General features: G+C 46.5%; 1 protein-coding gene across 4 annotated transcripts in view; it reads left to right on the top strand.

The window, feature by feature from the left end:
• Window positions 1-25,261, top strand: part of GSTCD (glutathione S-transferase C-terminal domain containing) — a 1,401,422-nt gene that overhangs the window by 1,352,351 nt on the left and 23,810 nt on the right. For all 4 annotated transcript variants that reach the window (XM_069630950.1, XM_069630949.1, XM_069630947.1 and 1 more), the window contains one exon: window positions 14,635-14,704. In XM_069630950.1, the coding sequence (XP_069487051.1) occupies window positions 14,635-14,704 (70 nt within the window). The remainder of the gene's footprint in view (window positions 1-14,634; window positions 14,705-25,261) is intronic.

Below are 25,261 nucleotides of genomic sequence, written 5' to 3'. Positions count from 1 at the left end.
GGAGCAAGCTACGACCATCACATAATAACAACAGTCCTAGTGGCGTCTTGTCAAATAAAAAGGGCCTATACTAAAAAAAGATTGCCAATCCTTACCACTAAGTTACAAAAAGAGTGTGAAATAATGTTCACCAGGACAGAAAAGTGTTCACAAAAAGTCAGGATGGTATGGCTGGGCCTCCCTTTCCCACGTTTGTAGCACGGGACAAGGTGGGACTTCTGAGCACAGCACACTCCTGGGCCTCTCCAGCACGAGGCTCGCAATTACAGTTCAACAATACCAGAACCTTCAGGGGCCAAGTCTCTTCTCTGCAAAGTCTCTTGCCTTAGAAGGCCTATTCGATCAAAACAACAAACAAACAAAAGTTCCTTCTGTAATCTTGTACCTTGGGTGATTGGTCTTCGCCTCTTGGAACTCCGTCCACCGGGCTTGGATCCTTCTTGCAACTTGGGCCTCCCTCCATCAGGATTACTACGGCCTCTCAAATGCATCTTGCAACTTCCCACTGCGGACAACCCTCAGCCGGGTTCACTCTTGTCTACACAGTGTTCACGGGTGTATTACTCTTCACCCCAACTCACAGGCATCCCTCAAACCGAGTTCACATTTGCCAAATATACAGTTCACTTTACGTTATCACAACACGGGATTCATTCTCCTTTGGCTTTCTCTTGGCAATGGGTAAAAGACTTTCGAGTGTACAAGGGATTTGACGTGACCCTTGCAGAACCACTCCAACACCTCACACCGTCCTTTCCTAGGGCCTTCTGGTACTTGTGGTTTCACCACAGGAGGGGCCAGCAAGAGTCAGTAGAATGAGCACTATTGCGGCACCTGACCACTCTGCAGCTGGCCCTTCTCTGGGCTTCCCCCAAAGGTTCAAACACACACAAGTTCTTTGTTCTCAAGTTCTTGCGTTCATCTAATGTTGCCACTTGCAACCTTGGACTCAATACGATTCAGTCCGCCATCAGCTTCCTCCGACTCACCAATTGTGTTGGGTCCGCTGGATTGGCTTGTTTCTGGAGTCAAGGACGGTACCACGGTAGCCAGTGTGCCTCCCCACCCCGATCAGAGAATAGGAGCTATCCCCTCTAGGTACAAGCTGGAAATGTCAGTGTGCATGACTGATACTTCAGTTGTACCTTACTACTGGATCCGGCAGCCAAGCACAGGTATAGCAGGCAGCTCTCAGGGCAGGAACTCCTCTTCTCTGTGACTGATCTGTAGATTCTAAAAGAAGGAAAATGGACAGAGGAGAGGAGTGCATACCGCAGAACAGGGGTGAGTTTAGTCAGAGAAGGTGCAGGCTTTAAGGTGCTGTTCGAGTGACCAGGGACCTAGACCCGGTTCTGGATCGGAGTCATGGCACCAAAAAACTGTGGAAGTGGGAGGCAGGCAAAAATTGGGGAGGCTGTGTGGGAGACCCCAGTCAGGGCCACAGTTTTAGACCATGGAGTCAACAGACCTGGCGGGGATGTGTTGTGTATGCAGACGGACTGTGTCCCCACTCTGGTGACTACACCGAAAAGTGGGACCACAATGAAGGCACCAAAGTCTTTGCAGAAATCAGAAACAGATGTATTACAGGAAGAGGAGTAAACCCATTGCCAGCAGGATAAATTAGACACACTGGGCTAGCTAGGGACACCCACTGGCATGGAACCCGGGGCGTGGGGGAGTACACTTGGAGGCTGGAGGACCACAAGGGAGAAAGGGAAGGGTTGGAGAAGGGAGCTGCTAGAGAGAGCGAGGGGGAAAAAGAGACAAAGAAAGGGAGAGAGAAAGAAAAGGAGGGAGAAAGAAAGGGTGAGATAAAGGGAGGGAGGAAGGGAGAAAGCAGAGAGACACAGGTAGAGACCTAGGGAGGGGGAGATAGGCACATAGAACCAGGGAGAGAGAACAGGGGTGGAGCAAGGCAGACAGACAGACCAGTAGCCCGACTGGAGGAAAAATAGAGCAGGATGAGGAGGAAAGGAGGGGAAGGATGGAGAGGGAAGACAAGGGTACCTGTGGAAGGGGCCTCCTGAGCTCTGCTGCACCCCAGTCAGCACACCACGGCTAGCAACTAAAGAGATCTACCCCGCAAAAGTCCTCTCTCCAAAGACTTATATAAGGCTGTTCCTCACGGCCACTCCAGGGCTAGCCCCTCACCCAGTGCAATTGGTTTGTTGGCTGTTGCCAGGGACACTTTTTTTGTGTGGTTTCCAGGGGAAATGGGATGCAGGGCTGGAACACACATTTTCAGGTAATTACGGGGTGGAGGATAAGTATACTTCTAGAGCCTGCCCCCACCCATTCCCACAGTAGGGGAAACTAGATTCTGTGTGATTCCCGGGCCAGAGGACTTGGAATTATAGAGTGCAGGCCAGTTGGGCCCAAAGGGGAGGTTAATTGCTGGGTATGGGACACGTGGCTTTCCAGAGCCCACCCACCTTCATGATGTACACAAGTGGAACTCGTTTTGCAGGGATCAGGAAAGGCAGGACAAAGAGGAGATGGAAATTACAGGTCTCAGGAAGGGTTGAAAGGGCACAGTCCCAGGCTTTAGCTGAACTACAGGTGAAACCAGTTCCTGGAGAGAGTGGAGTCCTGGGGAAGGAGGACGCAGGGGACACTGTGCAAGGCAGGGTCACACAATCTTAGGACGCAATGTCAATGATGGCCAATGTGCAGTGTGCCCGAAACAAAATACACACACCGGGGAACATATAAGCACTTGCCATAAATAAACAGCGAACATAAACAGTGCAGTGAGTATATAGTCGTATACAGTGCAAGGTGGAAAATACATTTGGGATTCATGAGTCACGCAATACTATAGTAAAATGAAAACCCACAGTAAACAACAAGTGATATATGGATACTGCAATTTCCACAATACTCTTCAAGACCTCATTTAAACCTTTTAGTCTATTTTTGAAGGCTAATTTGGATATGTTTACTATTTATTTGTAGCCCTTTGTGGCAATATTTTTTGCCAAAGACATGATAGAGACCTTGGTTAACCAATAAACACAAATATATTTTGAACATTGGAAGGAACTGTGACGAATCCTGAGAATTCTACCAAAGTGGGAGCTCCCCATGTGAGGCTAGGGAGGTGAGCCCGCTCCGCAACACCCTCCCTAGGGTTTGTGGCAAGTGGGACCTCACCAGGAGAGACTCTCCCTTTGGGGACAAGGACTCCCATTCCTGAGAGGTGCTCCCTAAGAAACATTCCAATCATAGCTCTTCAAATACCTCCAGTTAAGAAATGTATGAAGAAAATGCTAACGTGTTATTGCCAGCAAGAAACTCTGATTTCTCATTTACAAGAAAAATCCTTTATAACGGAAACAAAGAAAATCTGTGGAGGAATAAAGAAGACAGACCAAACACAAAGAAAGTAATATGAGGGGGGGGGGGGGGGAGTCCCACGGCTATGTAATAAAATAAAGGGGAGGAGACTGGAGAGAGAGGAGAGACGAAGCTGGCGAGTTACAAACCTGCTTGCCGGCTCAGACGAAGAGGAGGCTGTATGCACGACGTCCTGTAATTGAGAAGAAGCGATCTGCAGTGTTTGACGCACAGCCTCGGGAAACCGGGAAGGGAGAAGCCAAATGTGACACTTGTGATGTGCTATTCCCCTTGTGTCTGATGCTGTGAGCATGTGAGCTATGAATGCATGTGAAATGATGGGATGTGGAATGCTGAGTGAGTGTTTGTTTACTGTTGTGAAGTTTTTGCATTGATGTGGCACCGGGAAGGGGTGGGCACCCAACTTGGGTATTGGGTCTGAGAGCATGCTGCCATTGAGAGCTGTTCAGAGTGACGTGCCACAGAAGGCGCAGAGTACTAAGGGGCACGTGACCCAGAGGTACTGTTATGGGTCCAGCTGACCATGGCATGCTGTGGTTGAGTCGTATGAGAGAAGTTTGGCTTTGTAGAGCATGCATCAAGGCAGAAGAAAAACCTTGTGGTGCTGCGATTTTAGGATGACTTGAGTTTCTTGCAATGTTATTTGGTGTTGTCTTGAAGTTTACCAATTTCGATGTGAGGCCTGTGTTAAATAACAGCAGTTTGGTGTTCGCTTTGTCAGAGCCGGAGTGTCTTAGAATGTGCTCTGAATGGATTGGTTGTTTGCCGTGGCCTCAGTTTACTGAGATTTAAAAGAGCATGTTATTTTGGCAAAGTGGCCTATGTTATGGTATATGCTTTTGAACAATAGTTTCTCCCCACAGGTTGGACTTTACTAGGAACTTTATTTGGAGCATGGACTCATAAGTGCCTAGTTACAAAAGGAATTTCCAACTTGTTTTTACCATGTGGGAATTGTGTGAAGACATCATGAAGCCAGCCACAGACACCAGATTCAAAGTTATCTATTAACTCAAATGTCAGGATGGTTGAAAGCCTAACTTGCCCTGTACTGAGGTGGGATTTCTCTACCTGAAGAAACTAAGGAAAGTCTGAGTCACAAAGTTCAGCTTAAAAGTCTGGTTGTGTCCAAAACCTATACATGCCCTCACAACTAAAGCTAAACAACGTTCAGGGATGTTAGTAACAAAAGAAATAGTCTTCCAAATAAAGTTTGGAGCTTTTTCCAGCTGCTGGCTTACTTTCAGCTCCCCTTCCCCAAGTTCAAGACAACACAGTTCCAAAAATGGTCTCAGGGTTCTCCTCCTCAAGACAGCACCAAAGTTCATAATGTCTCAGGTTTCCCTTGTCCAGGACTTCAGCTTGTCAACTTGTACTTAGCCTCAATATTCAAAACCAGTTCCAGGTCAACTTTACACTTCTGGTTTCTTGGTAGTTCATACAGATTGCTTTCTTCTGCTTCACTTCAGCAACCACTTGCCTCTGTTCTTCGGCTTTCACAAAACAGGGTATCCAGGGCTAGGCACAGTTGTCAGACCACACGGTCCACCCATTACAGGTCACGCAACCAGGAACCCTAGGCTTTCTAGCCCACATAGGCTCTTCTGTATCGTTACCTGTACCTGTCTGATGGTTCGCACTCACCTGGCTTTGCCTTGCCAGTCTCTTGGCTTTGCCACACTGTGTTTTCACATACAGTTCACTTTGTGGTGCTCTTGTTCCTTCACCACATTGCTTCCATACTTATCAGCAATAGTCCATACTTGCTTTCCACTACATTCCATATGATTTGTGCTTTGTTTTCAATATACTGTATGTGTACTTCACACACACATATCATCTGTTCATAGGTTTGATATTCAATTACTTTTACTCTGCTGCTCATAGTTTCTTTCCCATATTATTCCTCACAACCCGTTGCATTGGGTTTATTGCATCTTGCACATACTCTTTAATTCATTCAGCATCTACTTTGGCTTCCCAACAGCCCCCGGGAGCACCCCGGGTTCGAGTGCTCTTCGCTTTTCACTCACTGGTCCATGGCATCTCCTCCGGGTGGCTGCTTTCTCTGTTTCTGCTCCGCCGATACATTTTCCTCAGATCGTGATCCCTGCTCGCACTTCACCTTCTCTCTGTGGGTTGCTGGAAGCTCTGCTTGCTTCCTGTGGACTCTGCCATTAACTTGCAGCTAGCAGATCTCTTCCATGTCAGCAGCTCCTGCTGCAGACACCCGACCAATGAGGGCTTCCACTTCTGTGGCCCACTCGCATCCCGCCAGGGCCTCGACTCCACAGCTTCCTGGGGTTGCTTGCCGGCATCCTGGCTCTCCTGCTGGACCATCCTTGGCTGCCTCCTGCACAGGATTCTCCCTTCAGGCTTCTCTCCTGCTGGTATTTCTCACACACTTGTCAGCTCCACCTTTTATACACCTGCAACCATTTGACAGGTTGCAGATGTGAGTGCACAGTCTCAATTGCCTGACCATAATTAGTAGAGCACTCTGGACATACCTGACCCTTACAACAGTCTGCAGGCCTCTTGCTCGTCTCATTACTATAATGGTCTGAATGATGGGAAATGAGGGGAGATGGTTTGCAACAGCCTATAAAGGCAGGGGGAAGGTGAAGTTGGTTCTCATAAGAAAAAAAGGGATACCATGTCTCGCCTACGGATATTCTCTTCCCAATCCCCAAGGACCCTCCACCCAGGTGATCCTCCCTCGCAAATCCACCCCCAGGGTCAGGATCCAAATGTGATGGCCTTTCCCTGGCCTCCTGAGAACAGGATCGAAGGGGAGTAGGTGTGAGGATACCCTCAGGTTTCTCCCAATTGTTGTGTTTTGCGAGTTTGCAGATTTGTTGGCAGACACAATTTTTGGGTCTGTTGACTTGCTTATTGTGTTCAGTGCTGTTGGTGGAGTGTCGTTTGCGTGCCATTGGGGGAGTATGGTTCTGTTTTCTGAAGTTGTGGGATGTTGGTCCACGGATCCAAGGGTTGGAGAGTTTTCTGGAGGGGTGTTGGACACCCGGCGTGTTTGGAGTGCACCATCAGATCGTATAGGACACCCAGAAGTCAATGTGTGTCGGACACCCAGAAGGAGGAGTTGGGGTGTTGGACACCTGGTAGTTGTTTCTTTTGAAGCATTCAACACCCTATTGGTTGTGGGGTGTGTGGCGCAATAAAGTTTAGCGAGTGGGGTATTGTTTCTTTTGAAGCATTCAACACTCTATTGGTTGTGGGGTGTGTGGCGCAATAAAGTTTAGCGAGTGGGGTATTTACCTTGGTGGCTTGTTGTGTTGGTGCATTTTGTAGTCTGGCATTGAAAATGTGTAAATGGTTTGGTGTTTTCGGTAGTAGCTGATACACTGTGATTTGGCATTGTGCTTTCCCAGCATGTGTTTGTGCGCTCTCTAGTTGTGTTTGGTCAGGTGAGCAGTTGAGGTTTGAGTGGTGTTGGTCACCAGCTGTGCTATTTAGTGCACCATTGTGTTTTGGGTATGGTGAAAGGGAGGTTGTTTAGTTGGTAGTGGGTAGCTGGTAACAGTTAAGTGTGTTGGGGCTGGTTCCCTGGTGTGAGTGTTCAGCTGTTTTTGGCTAACATGCAGGAACTGTGGAGTGTTGAGTGTGGGTTGTCCTGTTGTGTTCCATGTGTAAGGACGGTGAGAGGTTATGTTGGAGTGGGAATGTCTTACATTGTTGTGGTGATGGAATGGAGTTGACTGTTTCAGTGTCTGTGTCTCTTTGACCTAATGAACTTACCCTTACCTGTAACTTGATGACCTGTGACTTGACCTTAGAATAAAGGAGTTAATTACCTTACCTGTGCCTGCAGTCTCATCTTTACAAGGGAAGCACCTTTATAACACAGACGCGAGGCGTCCTTATCCTGAAACAGGATCGAGTGGTGATGCGACCACAATCGAGCCGTGGTGGACCAGAGGTTCCTCGAACAATGGAGAGGAGATACCAGGCAATCCGCTGGTACTGTGACGCAGAGGAACAGAAGAATCATGAGACGCCAACCCGACAAACTGGAGAGAAGGTCCCGCCTGCATAACAAACCCGGTGATTTTATCCCCGGGATACGGACAGAGTTATTACTGGAACGCTCATTCTCGTCCCAGTCGAGATAAAGCATTGCCATTGAGTGAAGTGAAAGACAATCAATATTGGACCGCTCATACTCGTCCCCGTCAAGATAATTCATTGACTTTGTGTGAAGTAACTGAGAAGCATTACTGGAATGTTCATACGCGTCCGAGTCAAAACATTGGCAGTTTACTGAACTGAACTTGGTTAATCAGTCTTCAGGAGAAGTGAGTCATTACCTGCTTTGTTTGTTATAATAGTGGTAGGGTTAGAATACGTGAGATTCTGATTTGGACTCTCACTGATGACAGACGAGCACCGTAGTTAGTTTTGTTAGGTAGGGAACCCCTTAGTATAGGGAAAGGTAGGCCTGTATTCTTTTTTTTTTTCCTGCTGTGCTTGGTAATACTAAGTTTGTTCGGTACTGCTGGGGTTGGGAACTGTGAGAACAGGCAGCAAGGTCTCTGCGTATGTAAGATGGGACCAGGTCCCTACATTGTCAACCATAAACTCCAACACATGTTCTTGAATACTGAGGTGATATGATTCTCTAGGTGCCATTGCACTTGCTTCGATTCCTTGTCGCGCGGTAGGCAGGAGTTTACGTCAATATGGAATTTTGCTTTCTAGAAGCATTGATTATAAAGAGACAAATAGTGAATTTTATATTTCTGCTCTAACGTGTCTATAGCACTCTAACAAATGCAAGTTGGAAGAAAACCAGCGTATCGGCTTGCCTTGATTCATTGCATGAAATATGAGGTGGATTGGCGTTACATTTTAAAAATGTAAAGTTTGAACTCGTTATAATTGCAGTGTCAATAGTTTGGGTGTCATAACATTGCAACGCTCTCGCCATGTCAGGGCTGGTGTAAGCACTGGAAAATGATGCTGCTGCCTAGGGCTCCAGCCTGCTGGGGCACCAAAAGCAAGTTTTCCCTCTGCTGTCAAGAAAAATAAAAAAAAGATGTAATCTTATCAGAACTAAAGTGTCTGCAAAATGCTCTCTCTCAGATAATGGGTGCCCTCCTGCAAACCACAGTGCTCACAGGGGGAGGAGTCACTCTTTTCTGTTCCACTGTCGTGGAAGCAGTGCTACTTTGTCTTTTTATTGACACCTGATTTCTGGCTGCAGCGCAAAAGGGTGTGACTGGATGGCGAAAACACATTATTTATTTTATTTTATTTATTTGTACTTATAAAGCGCTCACACAGCCCAGGGATATCGAGGTGCTTTTACAGGAAGATGTCTTAGTTGCAGCACAGAGGTGGGTGATAGGTTACATTGGCCCGCATACATGCATTCTAAAAAAAGAAAATCGGTAAGTGGCTTGATTACATTCAGCCTTCGTAGGTTAGATAAGCTTGACTGGTTCTCTACTTAAAGTGCGTGGGCTTGGTTACATTATTGAAGCAGCAGGGTTACATTTGAGCTGCGGTCATACAGAATCGACTTTAGACAGTCTGCTTTTGACGGCCTTGAGGAAGGCGAGATGTGAAGGCTCACTTCTGATGCAACAGGGCAGTGAGTTCCAGTGTCTAGAGGCAATGAATGGGAAGCTCGCGCCACCGCCTCTTGCACGTTTAATTCTTGGGACTGGCAGTAGATTGGTATATTGGGTTCTGGTGGGTCTTGCAGCCAGAGGCAGGAGGACTCTGTTGGAAAGGTAGGGGGTGAGGTGTGATGGAACGTAGCCATCTCAGGATCAAATATTGACGCTACAAGGCCCCAGGGCCTTTGTCCGCAAACCTTTGAAATTGGATGGGGAGAGCTGTTATTGCAGCATGATTTCTCTTAAGCTTTTTATTGGCATGAAAAAGCTGATTGATATTTATCATAACGTTTCAAGCTATGCTGGATAGGGTTACCTCGGAAGTACTGACTAAGCAATGTTTTCATAGTAGTGTTTCCTTTCAAAACAAAGTATATTTATTTATGCAATTTTCAAACTACTGCATCAATAGACATTTTTGGGCACATGTTACTTACATGTTGCAACACTTAGAATAATGATATGCTTGAATTCACATGTTGCATTTGGATTTATATCCCTAGCTAGAATGCACAGAGTAGTGTAGATGTAATTTTGGGCTCAGAGAGGTTGGTGTAAAGTGAGGTCGCAGTTTATGGTAGCTTGGATATCCCAGACTACAGGGGTGGTAGATACCCAGGAGTAGCAGCAGGTCGTAAGTGATAACTAGGTCTTCCCTAGAGATTAGGGTTCTAAGTTACTTCCTGAACCGCAGGAGTGCTAGAGCGGTCCCGATTTTGACTGGGATGGTCAGAGGAGAACTGGCAACTTTTGACCTAAGGGGCAAGTATAATTCTTTGGCCAATGCTGCAGTGCAGTGGTCTAAGCCCACAATGCATCAGCCCCAACTTCCAGAACAGGTCCACTCAATGCCAATCGCTCCCCCCACGCATTCTCACGTATATATAGTATACATTATTGACATTACTTTCCTTTTCTGCAACACATCTTTCAGTTATGTTTGGGGTTTCTTGGAGACCTTGACCCCAGGAAACCCTCCCACATACCAAACCGAGTAAAATTATTTCACCAGGGACATATAATTGGTGAAATGGGAAACTGATATTTTGCGCCCAGATTTACCCAGGCCCATTTTACAATTTGATAGTAGACTACATCTCTTGTCATCCCATCCAATCCCATCTTTAGCTTTAGATCATTGTAAAGAGGTGCCAAAGCTAGAGAATTCATCGTAAGAGCCGAGACCTAGCTGCACCAGGAGGTCTGGCTTTTTTCTCAGAACCAAACATGAGTTTGCACAGAAAAAGACTGATACCTTGCTTCCTGCCTACCGAGCCCACAACACAAAATGTATACCTGGCCCTAGGTCTACCCTCCCAAACCATGTACATACGACTCCCAGTTGGCAACCTGCCTCCCCACCATTTCACGTTATATAAATGGCTACAAAAATAATTTGCACAGACTCAGATTATAATGATTACTCATTATAATTATAATATGAGTCTATACAACTTTCTAATTTCAAAACACCAAGCCACATAATTAAGCAACCTTAACAAATATAAGAGAAGTCTCAATTGAAATACATGTTTATGAAGCAAAGTTGGATAACATTGTCAGAAAAAAGGGGCCAAGCCGGTCCGACAACTGGGTACAGTGCGATGCTGGGCAGGTACTCATCTCATCAATCTTCAATCTCCTGGCTACCTTTCCAGATTTGTACCTCTGTCTGATGTATCCCATTTTCCTTAGCCAATACCATGCAGTGGCCTTCCCTTGCTTTCTGGTGCCTGGGACCACACTATCTCCACCTTTCTCTCCCTAAATACATCCCTGCCAGATTCCTCTGCTCCTCTAACTCCAACTCTCTACTCATCAAACGCTTCTCTTTCCTCGGCTAGTGCCACTCCTTGTAACAGCCTCCCTGCCCCTGTCAGACTTGAGCAGGACCTCCTTAAATTCCAGAAACTTCTCAAAACTCTGCTTTTCTCTGCCTCTTTCCCTCTCTGCCCTTCCACCCCCCGCTAATCACCCCAATTCCATCGAGACTGGCGGCCTGTTACTTCATGAATTTCACAGGTTACCAGGCCCTCTACCCAGTCGACACCAGCAGCCCCCCCCTCAACACTGTGCTCCTGGGCTCCCATCAGCATTTTCCCTTACCTTCTCCATCTCCCGATCCTGCACTTCTCTTCATTTCACTTGCACATCCGAAAGTCACAAGGCCTAGTAGGACCACGATGCATATTTACTGTTGCCATTGTTATTTACTCTCCTTATCCCACCCTCCACTTTGTCTTGTAGTGGCTTGAAGCACCATTGGTTGTATAGTCGCCTAACACATGCTCAATAAATAAAGTGAACTGCATATTTAAATTCATGGAACCAGAGAGAACTGTGAGGGGAACCCACCATTGATCTGTAGATGTCGAGGGAGCTAGAGCGTCCTATTTTATATTTGTGTGTTTTCAAGGAAGGTTGTGTGTGTGTCTGTCACTGTATATGTGTTTGTTTCAATGTTTCAGTTTCTGTGACTGTGGTGATATGTTTGAGTGTATTGTGACTGTGTAAAGTGTAGTAGGAAGGATGTCTACGTGTTCATGTGACATTGTATCTATATATCTGAATCTGTTGTTGATCTGCATGTTTGTCTTTTGTTCGTCACATATGAGTGTTCTGGACAAGATAATAAAACGATCACAGATTTAGGAGGTCAAAAGTGAATACCACAAACAACCGATCATCTATTCCATAAACACTATATGGTAAAATCCAGGGGTGCTTATCAAGGTGCTATTAAACTCATTTTAAGAGGAATTCACTAGTGATCATGAAATTCACTGGGGCACAGGGTAAGAGTACTTTCAGAATGGAGCCAAGCACAAACTGTAATAAGATATGGACCTTACTTCCATGGCAAACAGGAGTCATGATAAGATGCTAAGGATTTCAACAGACCAATGATGGTTGGGGTGGATTGGCGCAAACGTTCCCATTGAGGATCACAGAGCCTGTCATTTAAATGCGTACATTGTCCCAGGGCATTATGAACATGCGCCTGCGGTTTAGGCTCCTCTCACTTTCGCTCACTGTGGAGGGAAATGCGTGGGGGCACCCTGCCTGAAGGAACAGCTCCAACATTTCTCAAATCAAGAGGAGTACTTCACCCCACTTCAAAGAAGCTGAGCAGGCCTTGCAGCACTTGGTTCCTTTGAAGCAACCTGGAGTCTGAAGGATTTGGTCTTTTTCATTGCAGCTCTGGCCCTGTGAGCAACAGCCCAGCCAGCCTGCGGGGCACTTGTAGCCTCACCTCGCCACGCCCTTCCCAGTCTGTAGGCTGGAAAGTAGCAAGAAAAGGCCTATTTCCTGTGTTTTTCTTTGCATGCTGGTTTGGTTCCTGGCCTCTAAGAGGAGCACCCCACACCCGAGCCTCTGGGTTTTCTGGATAGATAAGCTGGTGTTCAGGCAGTAGTGGCCTTGTATGTGATGCAGGCATGTTTGAAGAGTACCCGGGCTAGGATGGGTAGCCAGTGTAAATCTCTTAGGATGGGGTAGATGTGGTCCAATGTCTTAGTTCTTGCTAAGGTGCTTGCAGCAGCGTGTAGAATGGCTTAAGGGGGGCCAGGTGCGTTGTCTCCATCTATGTGTGAGATTACCAGGTCCTGGGCCATCGAGCTGAAATCGTTTGGTAGGAGGAAGGATTGTATCGTCTGGAGGAGTACTTGTTGAGCCCAGGCAGTATGGGCTTTATTGAAGATGTGCTGCTGGAAGAAGAGATTGTAGTCAATAATGAGCCTCCATGATTTGGCAAATGGGGCCATCTGAGGTGTGAATCCATCAAGGTGCATGTCATTCAGCCATCCCTGGGCAAGCATTTCTTGTGAAGTTAGTGATGAAAAGCCACCCAGGAAATGTGAAAACTCGATGGAATGTTTCCTGTGACAATTATTCAAGCACTGCTGAACCATACTGCTCAGGGGATGCCTTTGTAGGTGTATTCAGTGTAGGCTACCAAGATACGAAAGATAGGTGAGAATATGTGTCTCTTCTGGTGTTAAAATGTTGATCCAAATTAATCTTCCATTGAAATACTTTAATCTAAATCAACATTTAGATGGTCGGTGCATAAAGCTGGTAATTAGATGATGAAAAAGCATTGTCATTTAAAAGCAAGGCCAACACATCAAAAAGACCAGTGAAGTGCAACTGATGAATAGGGGCACTGCCTGCTATTTCCTGTAGTGCACCCATGCTCCAGTTGTGTTCCAGCTGGGTCACCCCTACCCATGTAAATCGTGCTCCCCCGTAGCCTACCCGCTCATCCAAGACAGCCTGTGATTGGCTAGTAGGCAGACCCTACACTGTGGCTACTGCCCCACAGCTCATTGTATTGAGTGAGAAATGTATATTCAGGTCTACAGCAGCGTTAACAGCCGCATGCCCACCTCACCCAGCTCCCTGCCATCTCCACACATAAAACCGGGCAGCGGCAGAGAGGGATTGCCGAGAGTGAGTGCTGGAACAGTTTTGTCTGCACAGTGCAGCCCTTGTGTACATTATGGGCACGGGTGAGAGCTTCTGGGGGAAGAGGTCCGTGTTAAAGCAGGGTGCATGCTTGGCACATGTAGAAACTTCCAGAACGCATGGGAGGGAGCCAGCGCCAATCTTGTACCTGTTCTCTGCAACGGAATCTTACACTGCCCATGTCAACGTTTTCCCCGTTGTGTCCGTCAAGAAAGCTTGCCTGGGCCTTGCACCCATTTGTGAGGTAAGTTTGCAACAGCCCAACGATGCTTACCTGTAACTCTTTGTTTGGGAAGCTGGTTTATGAAAGCCTAGGTCGCGCTGAACTTTAAAGATAGTTAATTGTGGCGCTACAGGAAACTCACACTAGCCCGACCTATGCTGTACCTGCACCAGTTTTTGACTGAAACTCGCACTGGCCTTGGTCATATGGGAGGGACACTTTCACTGGTCCTGCACCTTCTGTACCACTTGGGGGTAGACTGGGAACCAAAAGAGGCCCTGGAAATAGTGTTTAAAGTGGCCCCATATTAAACATTTTCAGCCATCTCAGCCCTTTTGCTGTGGGAAAATTGGGAATACCACACAAGAGTCCCAGGGTGCAGCGGCCTACCTGACAATCTCCGGAGTTCACTGCATGCCAGTCCACCCCTGGTACCAGTGCCTGCAGCGCGGACTGTACTTTCTGTGAGGAAACTTCCACTTCCCTACCCATGCTGTGCCGATTGTGAGGGGTGCCCCATCTTGTCCTGCTGCACCTGTTTGTGATGGACGCTTGCACTAACCCTGGCCTGTGGTGTTTCGTGCTGTACTTTCCGTTTATGAATAAAGCCCTACAGGGTGTGGGTGGGTTTGTTTTGCAATTTTACTGTGTATATTAAAAGAAGGTTAAAGGTTGATGGCAAAAGGGGAGTTCGTGGATGTAATGGGGATGGGGCGTATGCGTAGATGGTGGGACACACTTGGGGATTGGGCATGGGGTTGCTGGTGGGGTGTGGCAGCAAAATAACATCTTGCCCAGGGTGGCACACACCCTTGCTCCGGCCCTGCACCCTGTGCTGTGATATCGCGCTTGAAGTCGTTTGCTACATGGCTTGCCGTACTTGTGAAGTTATTTTGAAACCATGTCCTATAATTAGATCCTGTTTCTGCGCTTTTGTTGTAGGAGCACATGATTCTCTGCAGATTTGCAGATCAGACGGATGCCCAGCTCCCGCCCGAGCGCAGGCTGATAGGTATGTACTCCAGCAAGCAGCTGCAGGGCAGGGTCCTGGGGACAGGCCAGCTTACTATATATGGCAAGAAGAAACCGCCTCGCCACCAGCTCACTGCAATTCCTTCCACTTCATCGTCACCAAATCACTTAGACTGTCTGGATGCTTTCGTTTATCTACAATCCTATTTTACACGATTTCATGGTTTTCCTGGCATATTCTCTTCATAAAGTGGCTTGTAATATGGACTAGGCATTTCCAAAAATGTTATTCACACACAAGCGTGGAGGCATGTTGTTGAGTCACAACTGTTATAGGGCATTTGTTTATATTCGCACCTTGTTCTCATCCCATACATTAGGTTTAAGTTATGTCCGAGATTCTACCTCAGTAACCACCTGAATCCTAACAGAAGTCGGAGCGAGCGAGGTTAGCCCTAAATCATTTGGATAGACTCTTCTTATTAAGGGCGATCCGAGGATTGCATGCTCGAGATCTCCTCTATGAAGCGATGTAAGCACTAAGACAGGACGGGCGTTTGGTAAGAAAGTGTTGATTGGATGGAAGATAAATCTAGGGGTAGTCAACCTAGGTAGGTAGTGGACGATCGCTTGGGTGCCCAATGCATTCATTTGCTCAATGCAGTGTGACAGCTTCCCACCACAAATAATCATCCTAGAGGCTCAGATGGTGTTCCTAGGATGTTTATTTTGAACGTTTGATATGATATGATATGATATGGTATTTGTAACGCGCCTATACACAAGTGTTTCAAGGCGCGACGAGGCAGGGAGGGGGGGAAACGAGGGGAAGACAGACAAACGATCCTACTAGGCCAGGTGTCATTCAGATCGCGCAAGTGCAGAGGTAAGGGGAAAAGGAGAAAGTGCAGGGGGAGGAGGTGGGGGGGAAAGTGCAGTACAAGGTAAGTGGCGTAATAAAATAATAAATAATAATAAAAGGGCCAGCTGGTGGCAAGTGCGAGGTAAGTGCAGAGCAAGTGCTGGGAAGGGGGCTGTAGGGATGCAGTGACAGTCCCACAGTGCAGGGGGAGCCAGGGAGGCAGTGCAAGTGGAGAGTGGAGAGTGGCTGGGCCCTGGACCGAGGTCACAGAGTTTGAGAAAAGAAAGGGTGTCTCACTTGCTAGTCCCTGGGGGGATCTCCCTCTCAGGTTGCCAGGGCACGGCCATCGCCCTTGGATCCAAACCCTGTGGATGGACCAGTGCAGGAAGATCAACTGGGTGGGGGATTTTCGGGGAGTGGGGGTCTGGCAACCAACATACCCCATTCTATTTTATAGGATTCTCCAATGTCTCAACCTCCACCCTTTATACACAAACACTGGGCTGAGGAAGGGGGTAACTGAGAGTAAAGAGGCTAACACTTACATATCTCATTGGACATATCTGTTAATCGGGTCAGGCCAAGTCAGTCACTTGACCATAATAATGTACATCTGATACCCATTAGCTCCCCCCACACGGATAAAAGGCGGCACATAGAGATACACTCTGAGCAAGGTGAGACACGAGGAGCAGATCTTCTGGGGCAAAGGTGAACCCACTGGAGCAGGACGACCGATCGAGGGACTAATGCATTCATGTATGTATAGGAATATTTGCATCTGTAAGGGTGCACAAGTGAATGAGATAAATGAACGTGTGTGTGTGAGTGAAGGAATGAAATGAATAAAAGGATGAATGTGTGTGAGTGCCGGGGAAACATGCCTCTGACTGTGGGGGGTGAACCATGGCACATTACTCTTACTTTGGCATGGCATTTTTTTTTACTGTGAACCAACGGTAAAGCAAACATAATTGTTAATACATAAGACAGACATACATTTCTGGTGCCAGCATGGATATATTGTTTAATGTGGCATGGGATTTTTTAATGGGCATCAAGAGTGATGCAAATATAACATGAGTTATGTGGCTAGACTTGCCTAATTTGGTGCAGCCAGTTTAGCCATGTATTCGTACTATATTTCCCTTTTTAATCAAAAATAAAGCAAACCACTCTCATTGTGAGGCTAGACTGGCCTACTTTGGTGCACCAGGTCTGTATATATTTGTCTGTGGCATTGCATTTTTTACTGGTATCAAAGGTAAAGCACATGAATGTTCTTACATGACTAGACTGGACTACGTTGGTGCAGACATGTTTTCCATATTTCCCTACTGTGGCATAGATTTATTTACTAAGAATCAAGGGTAAAATAACCATAAGTGGAATCACATGGCTAGACTGGCCTACATTGGTGCAGCCAGTCTGAATATATTTCTGACTGTGGCATTGCATTTTTTACTGGTATCGAGGGTAAAGCTAACTTGATGAATGATCTTACATGACTAGAGTGCCTTAAATTGTGCGGCCAACCTGGACCTGTTTTCTTATTGTGGTATGGCATTTATGACTGGGTATCAAGGATAACACAAACATCATGAGCTTATTTTCTTACGTGGCCGTACTGGCCTACATTGGTGTAGCCAGTCTGGATATGTTTTCTTATTATGGCATGGAGCATTTATTGCCACTGTCAGCAGGGTATTTTCTTACGTGGGGATACTGGCATGTATTGGCAAAGCCAGCTTGTACATGTTTTCTCATGGTACAGCTGGTATCATGCTCAAAGCAAACAGGAGTATGATCTGTTATGGGAATGTTGGCATATATTGGTGTAGCCAGCATGAACCTGTATGGGCACAGCCAGCGTGAAAATAGTTGTACACTACCATATGTTGAGGGAAAAGGCATAATGAAAATGATTTCTGCTCTGTTGGCGAAATGTTCTCAATGGGGGGTCCCATGAACCATCCACTCCTCCTCCTAGTTTAGTTTGGGTTCCCTACCTAGCCTCAGTCACTCCCATATATTTATGGGAAACATTTGTGCACCTCCATTCAAAAGATTCATCAGCCAACAAAGGACTGTCATCACTGTTCTCCAAAGTAGCAACACCTGCCAGTGAATTGTTCAGATTCAGGGGGAAATGGTGGCTTCCATTAAGGTGATTGCATTTTCTCAGCTCAATCTAAAGCATCGTTTTTATCACTTCCTGAAGTGCTGGTACACATGCTTTAAACAATTTAAGATTATGATTGCCATGTCCCCCTCCTTTCAACAGGGTCTTCAGTGGTAGCCCTTCCCAGTGCATTTCGCCCAAAGGGTATATTTGAACCATTCTGCCAGGCTAATAATCACCAACCCAAATCATGTAATTTGGGGGGACCTTGGAGGATCATTCAATCCAGTAAAGGGATCTCAGCAGGTCCTTGAAATGTAGGGAATAGCCTGCAACCCAGAGAGCCCTCATAGCATTTGCGCCTTTCCTTCCAGTGTCCAAATGTGTGGATTTGGTTCGAGAAAGGGGTTTGGGAAGAGAACAGTCCTCTTCCCGTTGCAGCAATGTATCTTTCAGGGAAGGGGAATGTGCAATTGGGCTGAGTCTGTCCTTCATACCCTCAGTCCAGTATGCTTTCTGTTCAGACCTTGTTCATCAATTATGACTCCTCTTTCAGACCATTTTGCATCTGAAACAGTTGCATTGCTCCCATGATTTGTATCACATTGTCCGTCCCACAATGCTTGGAGGTGGGATGCCCTCGCCCTCGCATTTTCATGGTCTCTTCATCTTCTTCTGTACACATCTGCCCCTTATTCACCTGACCCCAAGGTGCTTCAGATGGTTCTGAGAGACTGGGTGGACGTCTTTGTAACAGTCTCACTGTTGTGAAGATGTGTATGGTTCCCACTGGTACACCTACAGGCTCAAGCGGTATGATTTCGATCTACCCCCTACCCATCTCCGATATGGTTTCCCCTAGTATCCTTACAAGCCATCTTACACCAGTGAAAAGAGTGACAGTGTGCGCAAAGGGCCTTCACCAAGCCCCACCATCGATGTGTATGTCTTAGCTGCATGCCCATCACATATACTTTTGTCATATTAAAACCACATTGGTTAAGAGCTGGGGTCCGCCCTCTACCACATGGGTGCCAGGGCAGTTTCTAGGCAACTTGGTGCCCAGGACAAAACACTAGAATGCGCTGCTGACTGGCACACATCACTCCCAAACTAAACCTCTGTTGCGTGACAAAACTCCTCCTCAATATCAATACATCATTGCCATACAAATGAAGCAGGTTTCATTAAATTGTAATTCAAGTACTTTACAGGAGAAATCTAATGTGAAAACACGGCTCTTGATGCCCGTGTGAATCGTTCTTCTGTCACCTGCTCTTAGGGAAGGCCTTGCCTGAATGCATTTTCAAAATGTCCATGTTGGTACACTCCGGTGGTCTGAAGGCCCACTACCCACTGGGCCTATGTTGCAGGCATTCTGTTCATACCACCTCACATGTATTTCGCAAGGTGCAATACTAGACTAGTCATATCGATTATTTTCTGACAGAAGGTTATCATTCCAAGATGGATAGTCTGGTACACTCCTTTTGTACTCTTTCAGAATACCTCTGAGATTTGGAAACGAGACAAAAAGCACCAATGAGTAGCACAAGAGCATTTTAGGAATATACCAGTGACAGGAGATCTCTATTTTTGATAAACAAGTCTGTGAAGAAAGGGCTGTATGTGTGAATCTCTAAATACATAACCAATACGTGGCTTGGTGCTCACAACACACACCCTAACATTAAAATGTTTGTAACATGAACCATACATACTTATTCAGACAGCTTACATTTTTGGATGCGAGTATACAATGGCTGCATTATCAGCCACATACATGGGGTACAAGGGCTCTTTTGCTTCTTGTTTCTGGAGAATTAATTTTAGATGAGGAGGGGCTCGGTCTCGGTGTGATCATGCCTAGCCCCCAATACAGAAACCTGTTCAGGGAATTATATCTATAGACCGGAAAGGATATTCTACAAGAGCCACCCAATAAACATGCACAGAAAGGATACACAGAAAGGATTGCACCTCTTACAAACTTTAGTCTGACCAGTAATAAGATTATGAAGCGTTTTAACCAAAACCGGCCTCAACTGCATGGCAAAGGGTCCAGGGTTCCTCAGCCACTACCTCCTCGCCATTGCACAGGCCTCATGGGTTATATCTGCAAAAAGAGTAGGCCCGTGTTTTATCTAACAGAGGTGGCATTAACATCTCTTAGTTGTGCTGGCCTGCAGCTAGTGAAAATCGTGGTGTAGCAGGACGTTTGGCCTAGTGGATGTACTACTTGAGGCAGCTTATTTGATTGCTTTATGTGTTTAAGAGTGGGAACAGCGTGGCAGACTTGTCAGAGCCACATACACAAAACGTTCCGGTGTGCTATTGTATGGGCACTGGACACATAATACAAAACAGTCATATGTGCTGTTACATAGAGGAGCACCAGATAGACACCATTGATATGATATGATAAGTCATTTGTAACGCGCCTATACACAAGTGTTTCAAGGTGCGACGAGGCAAGACAACGATCCTACTAGGCCATGTGTCATTCAGATCGCGCAAGTGCAAGGGTCGAGGGGAAGGGAAAGTGCAGTACAGGGTTAGTAGAATACAAGATAAATAATAGGGTCAGCTGGTGGCAAGTGCAAGGTAAGTGCCGGGAGCAGGGGCTGTAGGATACATAGACAGTCCTGTAGTGCAGGGAAGCAGTGCAGGAAGAGTGGCTGGGCCAAGGACCGAGATCGGTGAGTGGCCCAGTTGCAGATTCAGTGCAGGTTCAGTGATTTTAGCAGGGGAGAGGGGGAGAGAAAGCAGAGGCAAAGAGGAATGTTAACCAACAGGGTGGTGAATTGTGCGGGTACAAATCATTTCTGCACGCATTGATTTGCCATGGACTAGTGTCTGCATGGTGACCCACAATGAACCCTGCTTTCCTAATCAAGCTGCCAAGTCAAATTGAGGTGCCATCTGGTGCGCACTAGGCAGTGGATGGCTTGTTTAGAAAATTAAAAGAGCTTTGATTGCTGAGCAGATGCATTAAGTCCGCGTCCCAAAACAGCCACTAGAATAACTAAAAAGTAATATACAAAAAAAAGGTTTTGATGTGTCAAATGAAAAGACATGAAAATAATTAACATAGTGTAAAACTTTTTCTGCGTGGCACGTTAATCCTCTTGGAAGAATGCATAGGTTTGGTCCGCTAAGTAATGCTGTGTGCTGCCCTTCAGAATACAAATGCTCACTGTTCAGTTCTTAACTCTGAAATGTTAAGCACATACTGTGTAAAAACAGTGGTTTGTTAAATGAGCCATCACTTACCAATTACCCCCTCTTTAAAGATTCTATCAACACAAAGGGCAAGGGGCACAGGGTGTGTGCCTCGAGAGCATCTCCGAGGCTGCGTTGGTAATATGCCTTAACGCAATAGAACCCAATGGGGGCTGGGGCTTTACCAGTATGGTAATGCCCCTGGGGTGTCAATTACAGGTCTGAGTGCAGCGAAGGCCTTAGTGTGACCCCTGTGGAATTGCCAGACCGGTAATGCCCCAATCTATGGGGTTCTATAGCTCTATAGCTATTCTATAGCTATTGTTAGGGAGAATTCTCTCTTTAGGCTGAATTTCCTAACCTAGTGAGTCCCCCAGCAGCTTTGCTGGATTTCTGGAGTTTGTTTTTTTCTCCTGCCAAGACTGAGACTCTTTTTCTCCCACTCTTGGACATGATTTATGGTGTTCCTTTGACTGTTAATGTGTTTTATGGGCTATGGGGTCCTTTACTCCATAGGGTCTCATGTGTTTTTACTATGTGTGTTACACAGCACCCTCTGTGCAGTAACACAGGGGTGTCATAGTGACACCCCACCATAGACTCCATACCCTGGGACTGACTACTGTCTGCCAGGGCATGTAAAGTCACCATTGGCTTTACTAGTCCCAAATTATGAACAGAAACCAGTACAAACCATCATATTGTGGACGTACTGGTCGGGGCAATTCGATTGCCCCGGGGTCTGTTAGTCGAGGGGGCACGTCTCCATCCCCCCTGATCGAGTTTTGGCTGGTGGCAGTGGATACTACTTTTTATATTCGACCGCGAATATATCCCAATGGGATTTTCCCATTGTTCGAGGCTACCAACTAATTATTTAATTCTCATAGCCTCGAACATACCGCCTGTTTATTTATTTAATATTAATTCCCCGGCTGGTATTGTTTGCCAGGACTTGATTCTAAAATGGCGTTTGTGTTCTCTTCTGTGACTCCAACCCAAGTCGAGCCCTTTGTTCCACTTTTTGGCGGGCTTCTCCACAGAAGCCTCCAAAATTGGTGCCACTCTGTCTGGGTACCACAGGGGGTGTGGGAGGGGGTTTAGGCACCCTGGACTGAGTTACCTTGGAAACTAAAGTCACACTATTGTGTGATTGGCCCAAGTGGTGAGCCGGCCGGCTCACCACTTAGCATGTTTGATTGACAGCTAGGCTGAGTGAATGGGGGTGTGCTGCATAAAAGCAGGGCTTTTGGGACTGGAACTTCAGAAGTCGCCACAGGACCTGAGAATCCGACGAGGGAGAAGCTGAGCCGACCTGCCACGATGACACCACCGGTGGAGCCCTGCGGAACCGACTCACCACTTCCCGACGACAGAGAAGATCTCCCGGCTGGAGAGGCTTCTTCCCCTGACTGGTGGGCACAAGCAGTTTACCTTCTTCTCTTCGCATCCCAGGCCGTCTTGTGGTTGAATTGCCCGTGCCAAGCACCCCGGCAACCGGATAGCCACTTACCACTGGACCGCGAATAAAAGGACCGCTCCTTTTACCTGAGAACTCCGCGGCTGGTTTCTTCCCTGGCAGTGCAACGGACTCCTGTCTTCCTCCCCGACGAGATCCTCTCTTCCCCCGGACGAAGCACCGACTTGCATCCGCTGCCAGGAACAACTGCGCCTGCAGGAGTATTCTCAACACTTTAAGGTACTGTGTCCGCCAGGCCTCCCTTTCTAAAGATTGCTACAAGGTAATAATAACCCCTTAACCTTCTGGACTGGGCTGGCTGCCTTGACCTTCTAACTGGTCCCTTTCTTTGGTCCAACTCTTTTTGAACCTTTTCAAGACTTTTGTGCAGTGCAACTCTGTGTCCTTGGACACATTTCGTTTTGATCCCCTTAAAGTGGATCCTGCCTACTGAACTCTAAACTCACGGTTTTACTTTGCCTTCCTCTCTTGTTGTGTTCTTGTAAAAGTGTTGGTATTTGTTTCAATTTATACTCTGCTTTTCTCTCCCTTTAAAACGAATTATTAGAGTGCCATCTGCGTTAAGCGCTCACCGCTGTCTGAAAATAAGTGGGGCTTTACTTAAGACTTGTCTAATATTCTTCTAAGGGAGTGTATATCTTTTAGTGACCGTGTTTTTGAATTACTTACTATTAGTGCCTGTGTGTTTTTCTAGATGTGGTTTTAAATAAATAATTATATCTCTTTTACACCAAGCCCTAGTCAGTGTTTACTTGTTCTACTGTGTTCTTTTGACCTATTGTGAATACTCTGTATACTGCCTAACTCTTCTTGAGGGAAGTCTGACTGCTCGGCCACAGCTACCAAGTGAATCTGTGTGGTACAGACTGCTACCAAGTGGGTTTACTGCCAAACACCTGTAGTCTTAAATCTTTTGCAGTGGTCCCAGAGGGAACTGCACAGGTTTCTGCCTAACAGCTATTAGTACCCCTGCACATTGTACCCCGGTACTAATAGTTTATTTTTCTCAAGTTGAAAAATTGTGTTTAAATTGTTTCTCAACTTGAGAAAAATTACAAAAAAATGGCTGCCATGGATCGGGGAGAAAATACCTACCTGGTGTCCCTTCTCCCTTTCCATGGTGGCCATTGCCGGATTGGTGCTGTGCTGGGAACGCTGGTGTCCCCAGCACAGGGAAGGACAGAGCAGTGCAGGGAAGGGGGGTGGTGGTAGGGAGGGGGAGATGAGATGTGGAACAGGTACGTGGGGAAGAGGAAAGAGACACAGGGAGAGGTTGCACTTGCCGTCAGTCCGGCGAGGAAAGATGGTGGCCTCCTGCTCTGAGTAGGCTCGGAGAGGGGTCTTTCCCGTTGTGGGAAAGACCCGGTTCCATGCCTCCTCATTGGCTGGGAGGCCACCATCCACCCCTCGCCGGGTACTGATTGTAACAAAGGAATGCTACGGCGGATCAGAGACGGTAGCTCTGAGCATTGATTTGCAGGATTGTTTTGAGCATTTGGTGTAGTTTGTATTTGCCATATATATCACCTCGTCTACTCCCTATTCTGAAGGTAGTGAGGTAATGTAAAGTCGTCTTGTTATAGTTCACTTCTGCCATTTTGGCAGCCTCTTGGATCACTGGCTGCCACACACCTGCCACCTGCCAAAGAGACAAACCAGCAACACTTTAGGCACACTTGATTTTGCAGTCTCTTGCTGTATTCTAGTCCAGTGGATATAGCCTGTTTACTTTTACTGCCTTTTGCTGCCTCTATTAAATGCCTGGTTGTATTTACTTGAATGGAAGATGAAAGCGTTCTTGGCTTACTTTTCTTGTGAAAGGCGTTTATGGTTTCCAGTTGTAGCAGGAATTGTGCATTAAACATATGACCTGTCTTGGTGAAGTTTAAGGTGTCTCCATAACAGGTTTGTCCTTGGTCCATGAACAGCAGTCGGGCAGCTTCCTGGACATTAAACCCCCCCTTTGCACCTGTTCTGTCATTCCTCTGCCTGCATTGTAAAGTGCATGCTTCAATTGCCCGGAACATGGATAGATGCTGATTTTTAGGTCTGGTTCAAAGAGAATTAGCTATTTGGCAGATATGTGGAGGATATATATTAGAGGGGCCTTAATGCAAAATTTTTGTTGTGATAATTATTATTACTAATCTGATCTTTGGCTTCCCCAGTATATTTGCCTAAAGATATCTGGCCATGATAGATTGATAGCCTCCCAATCTATCAAGGCTGCCAATATAGCAAGCATTGGCAAAGCCAAAAGGTATGGCTTTGCAAACGTACAATGCAAGATATCTTTTGTAAAGCCCCCCCAAAGGAGAAAACAATCCTTACCGGTCATATTTGCAAAGTCAGACCTGTTGGCTTTGCCAGTGCCTGTTCACTTTAGGGTCCCTCTGGGGGTGTTATTTTTTTTCACATGTAAGGTGCAAATCCCGCTCTACAGGAGATGCAGACCCGGCGCCAAGACACATAAAGTTGCTAATTTGTTCCTTTCATGGATCTATCCTTGTTTAAGCTTTTGAAACATTGAACCCATTGCCTTGTCATGAGCAAAGATTTCTCAGTTTACAACCTTCTAAGATTGAGGGGTTGGGAATCCTCTGTAAATGCTTCAGGATCCAGTTAGCACAAATATTGACTGTGACAAGGCCAGCAACCTAGCCTTGTCAAGAGATCATGGGGACCTCTCTCAACTAGGGGTAGGGTGTTGAGGGGAATTCCCAGAACCAGACTTCACTCTGAAGACGTGGGTCATAGAGAAGGGCGCCAGTTCCTGTTCCCCCACCCCCTTATGCCAGCATGTATGTGTGCAGACCATTAAAATCTCCAACCTTGCCTCTCGCAAAAGAAACTTGCCATGGTCTTTCTGTTCCTTTTAGTTCTCCGGCGGCAGAATTAGAAGAGCAGAACA

The sequence above is a fragment of the Ambystoma mexicanum genome, chromosome 6q (genome assembly GCF_040938575.1).
Source record: "Ambystoma mexicanum isolate Mex_15411 chromosome 6q, UKY_AmexF1_1, whole genome shotgun sequence".
Lineage (NCBI taxonomy): Eukaryota > Metazoa > Chordata > Amphibia > Caudata > Ambystomatidae > Ambystoma > Ambystoma mexicanum.
The sequence above is the reverse complement of the archived record's forward strand: the minus strand, read 5'-3'. Positions and strand labels throughout refer to the sequence as shown.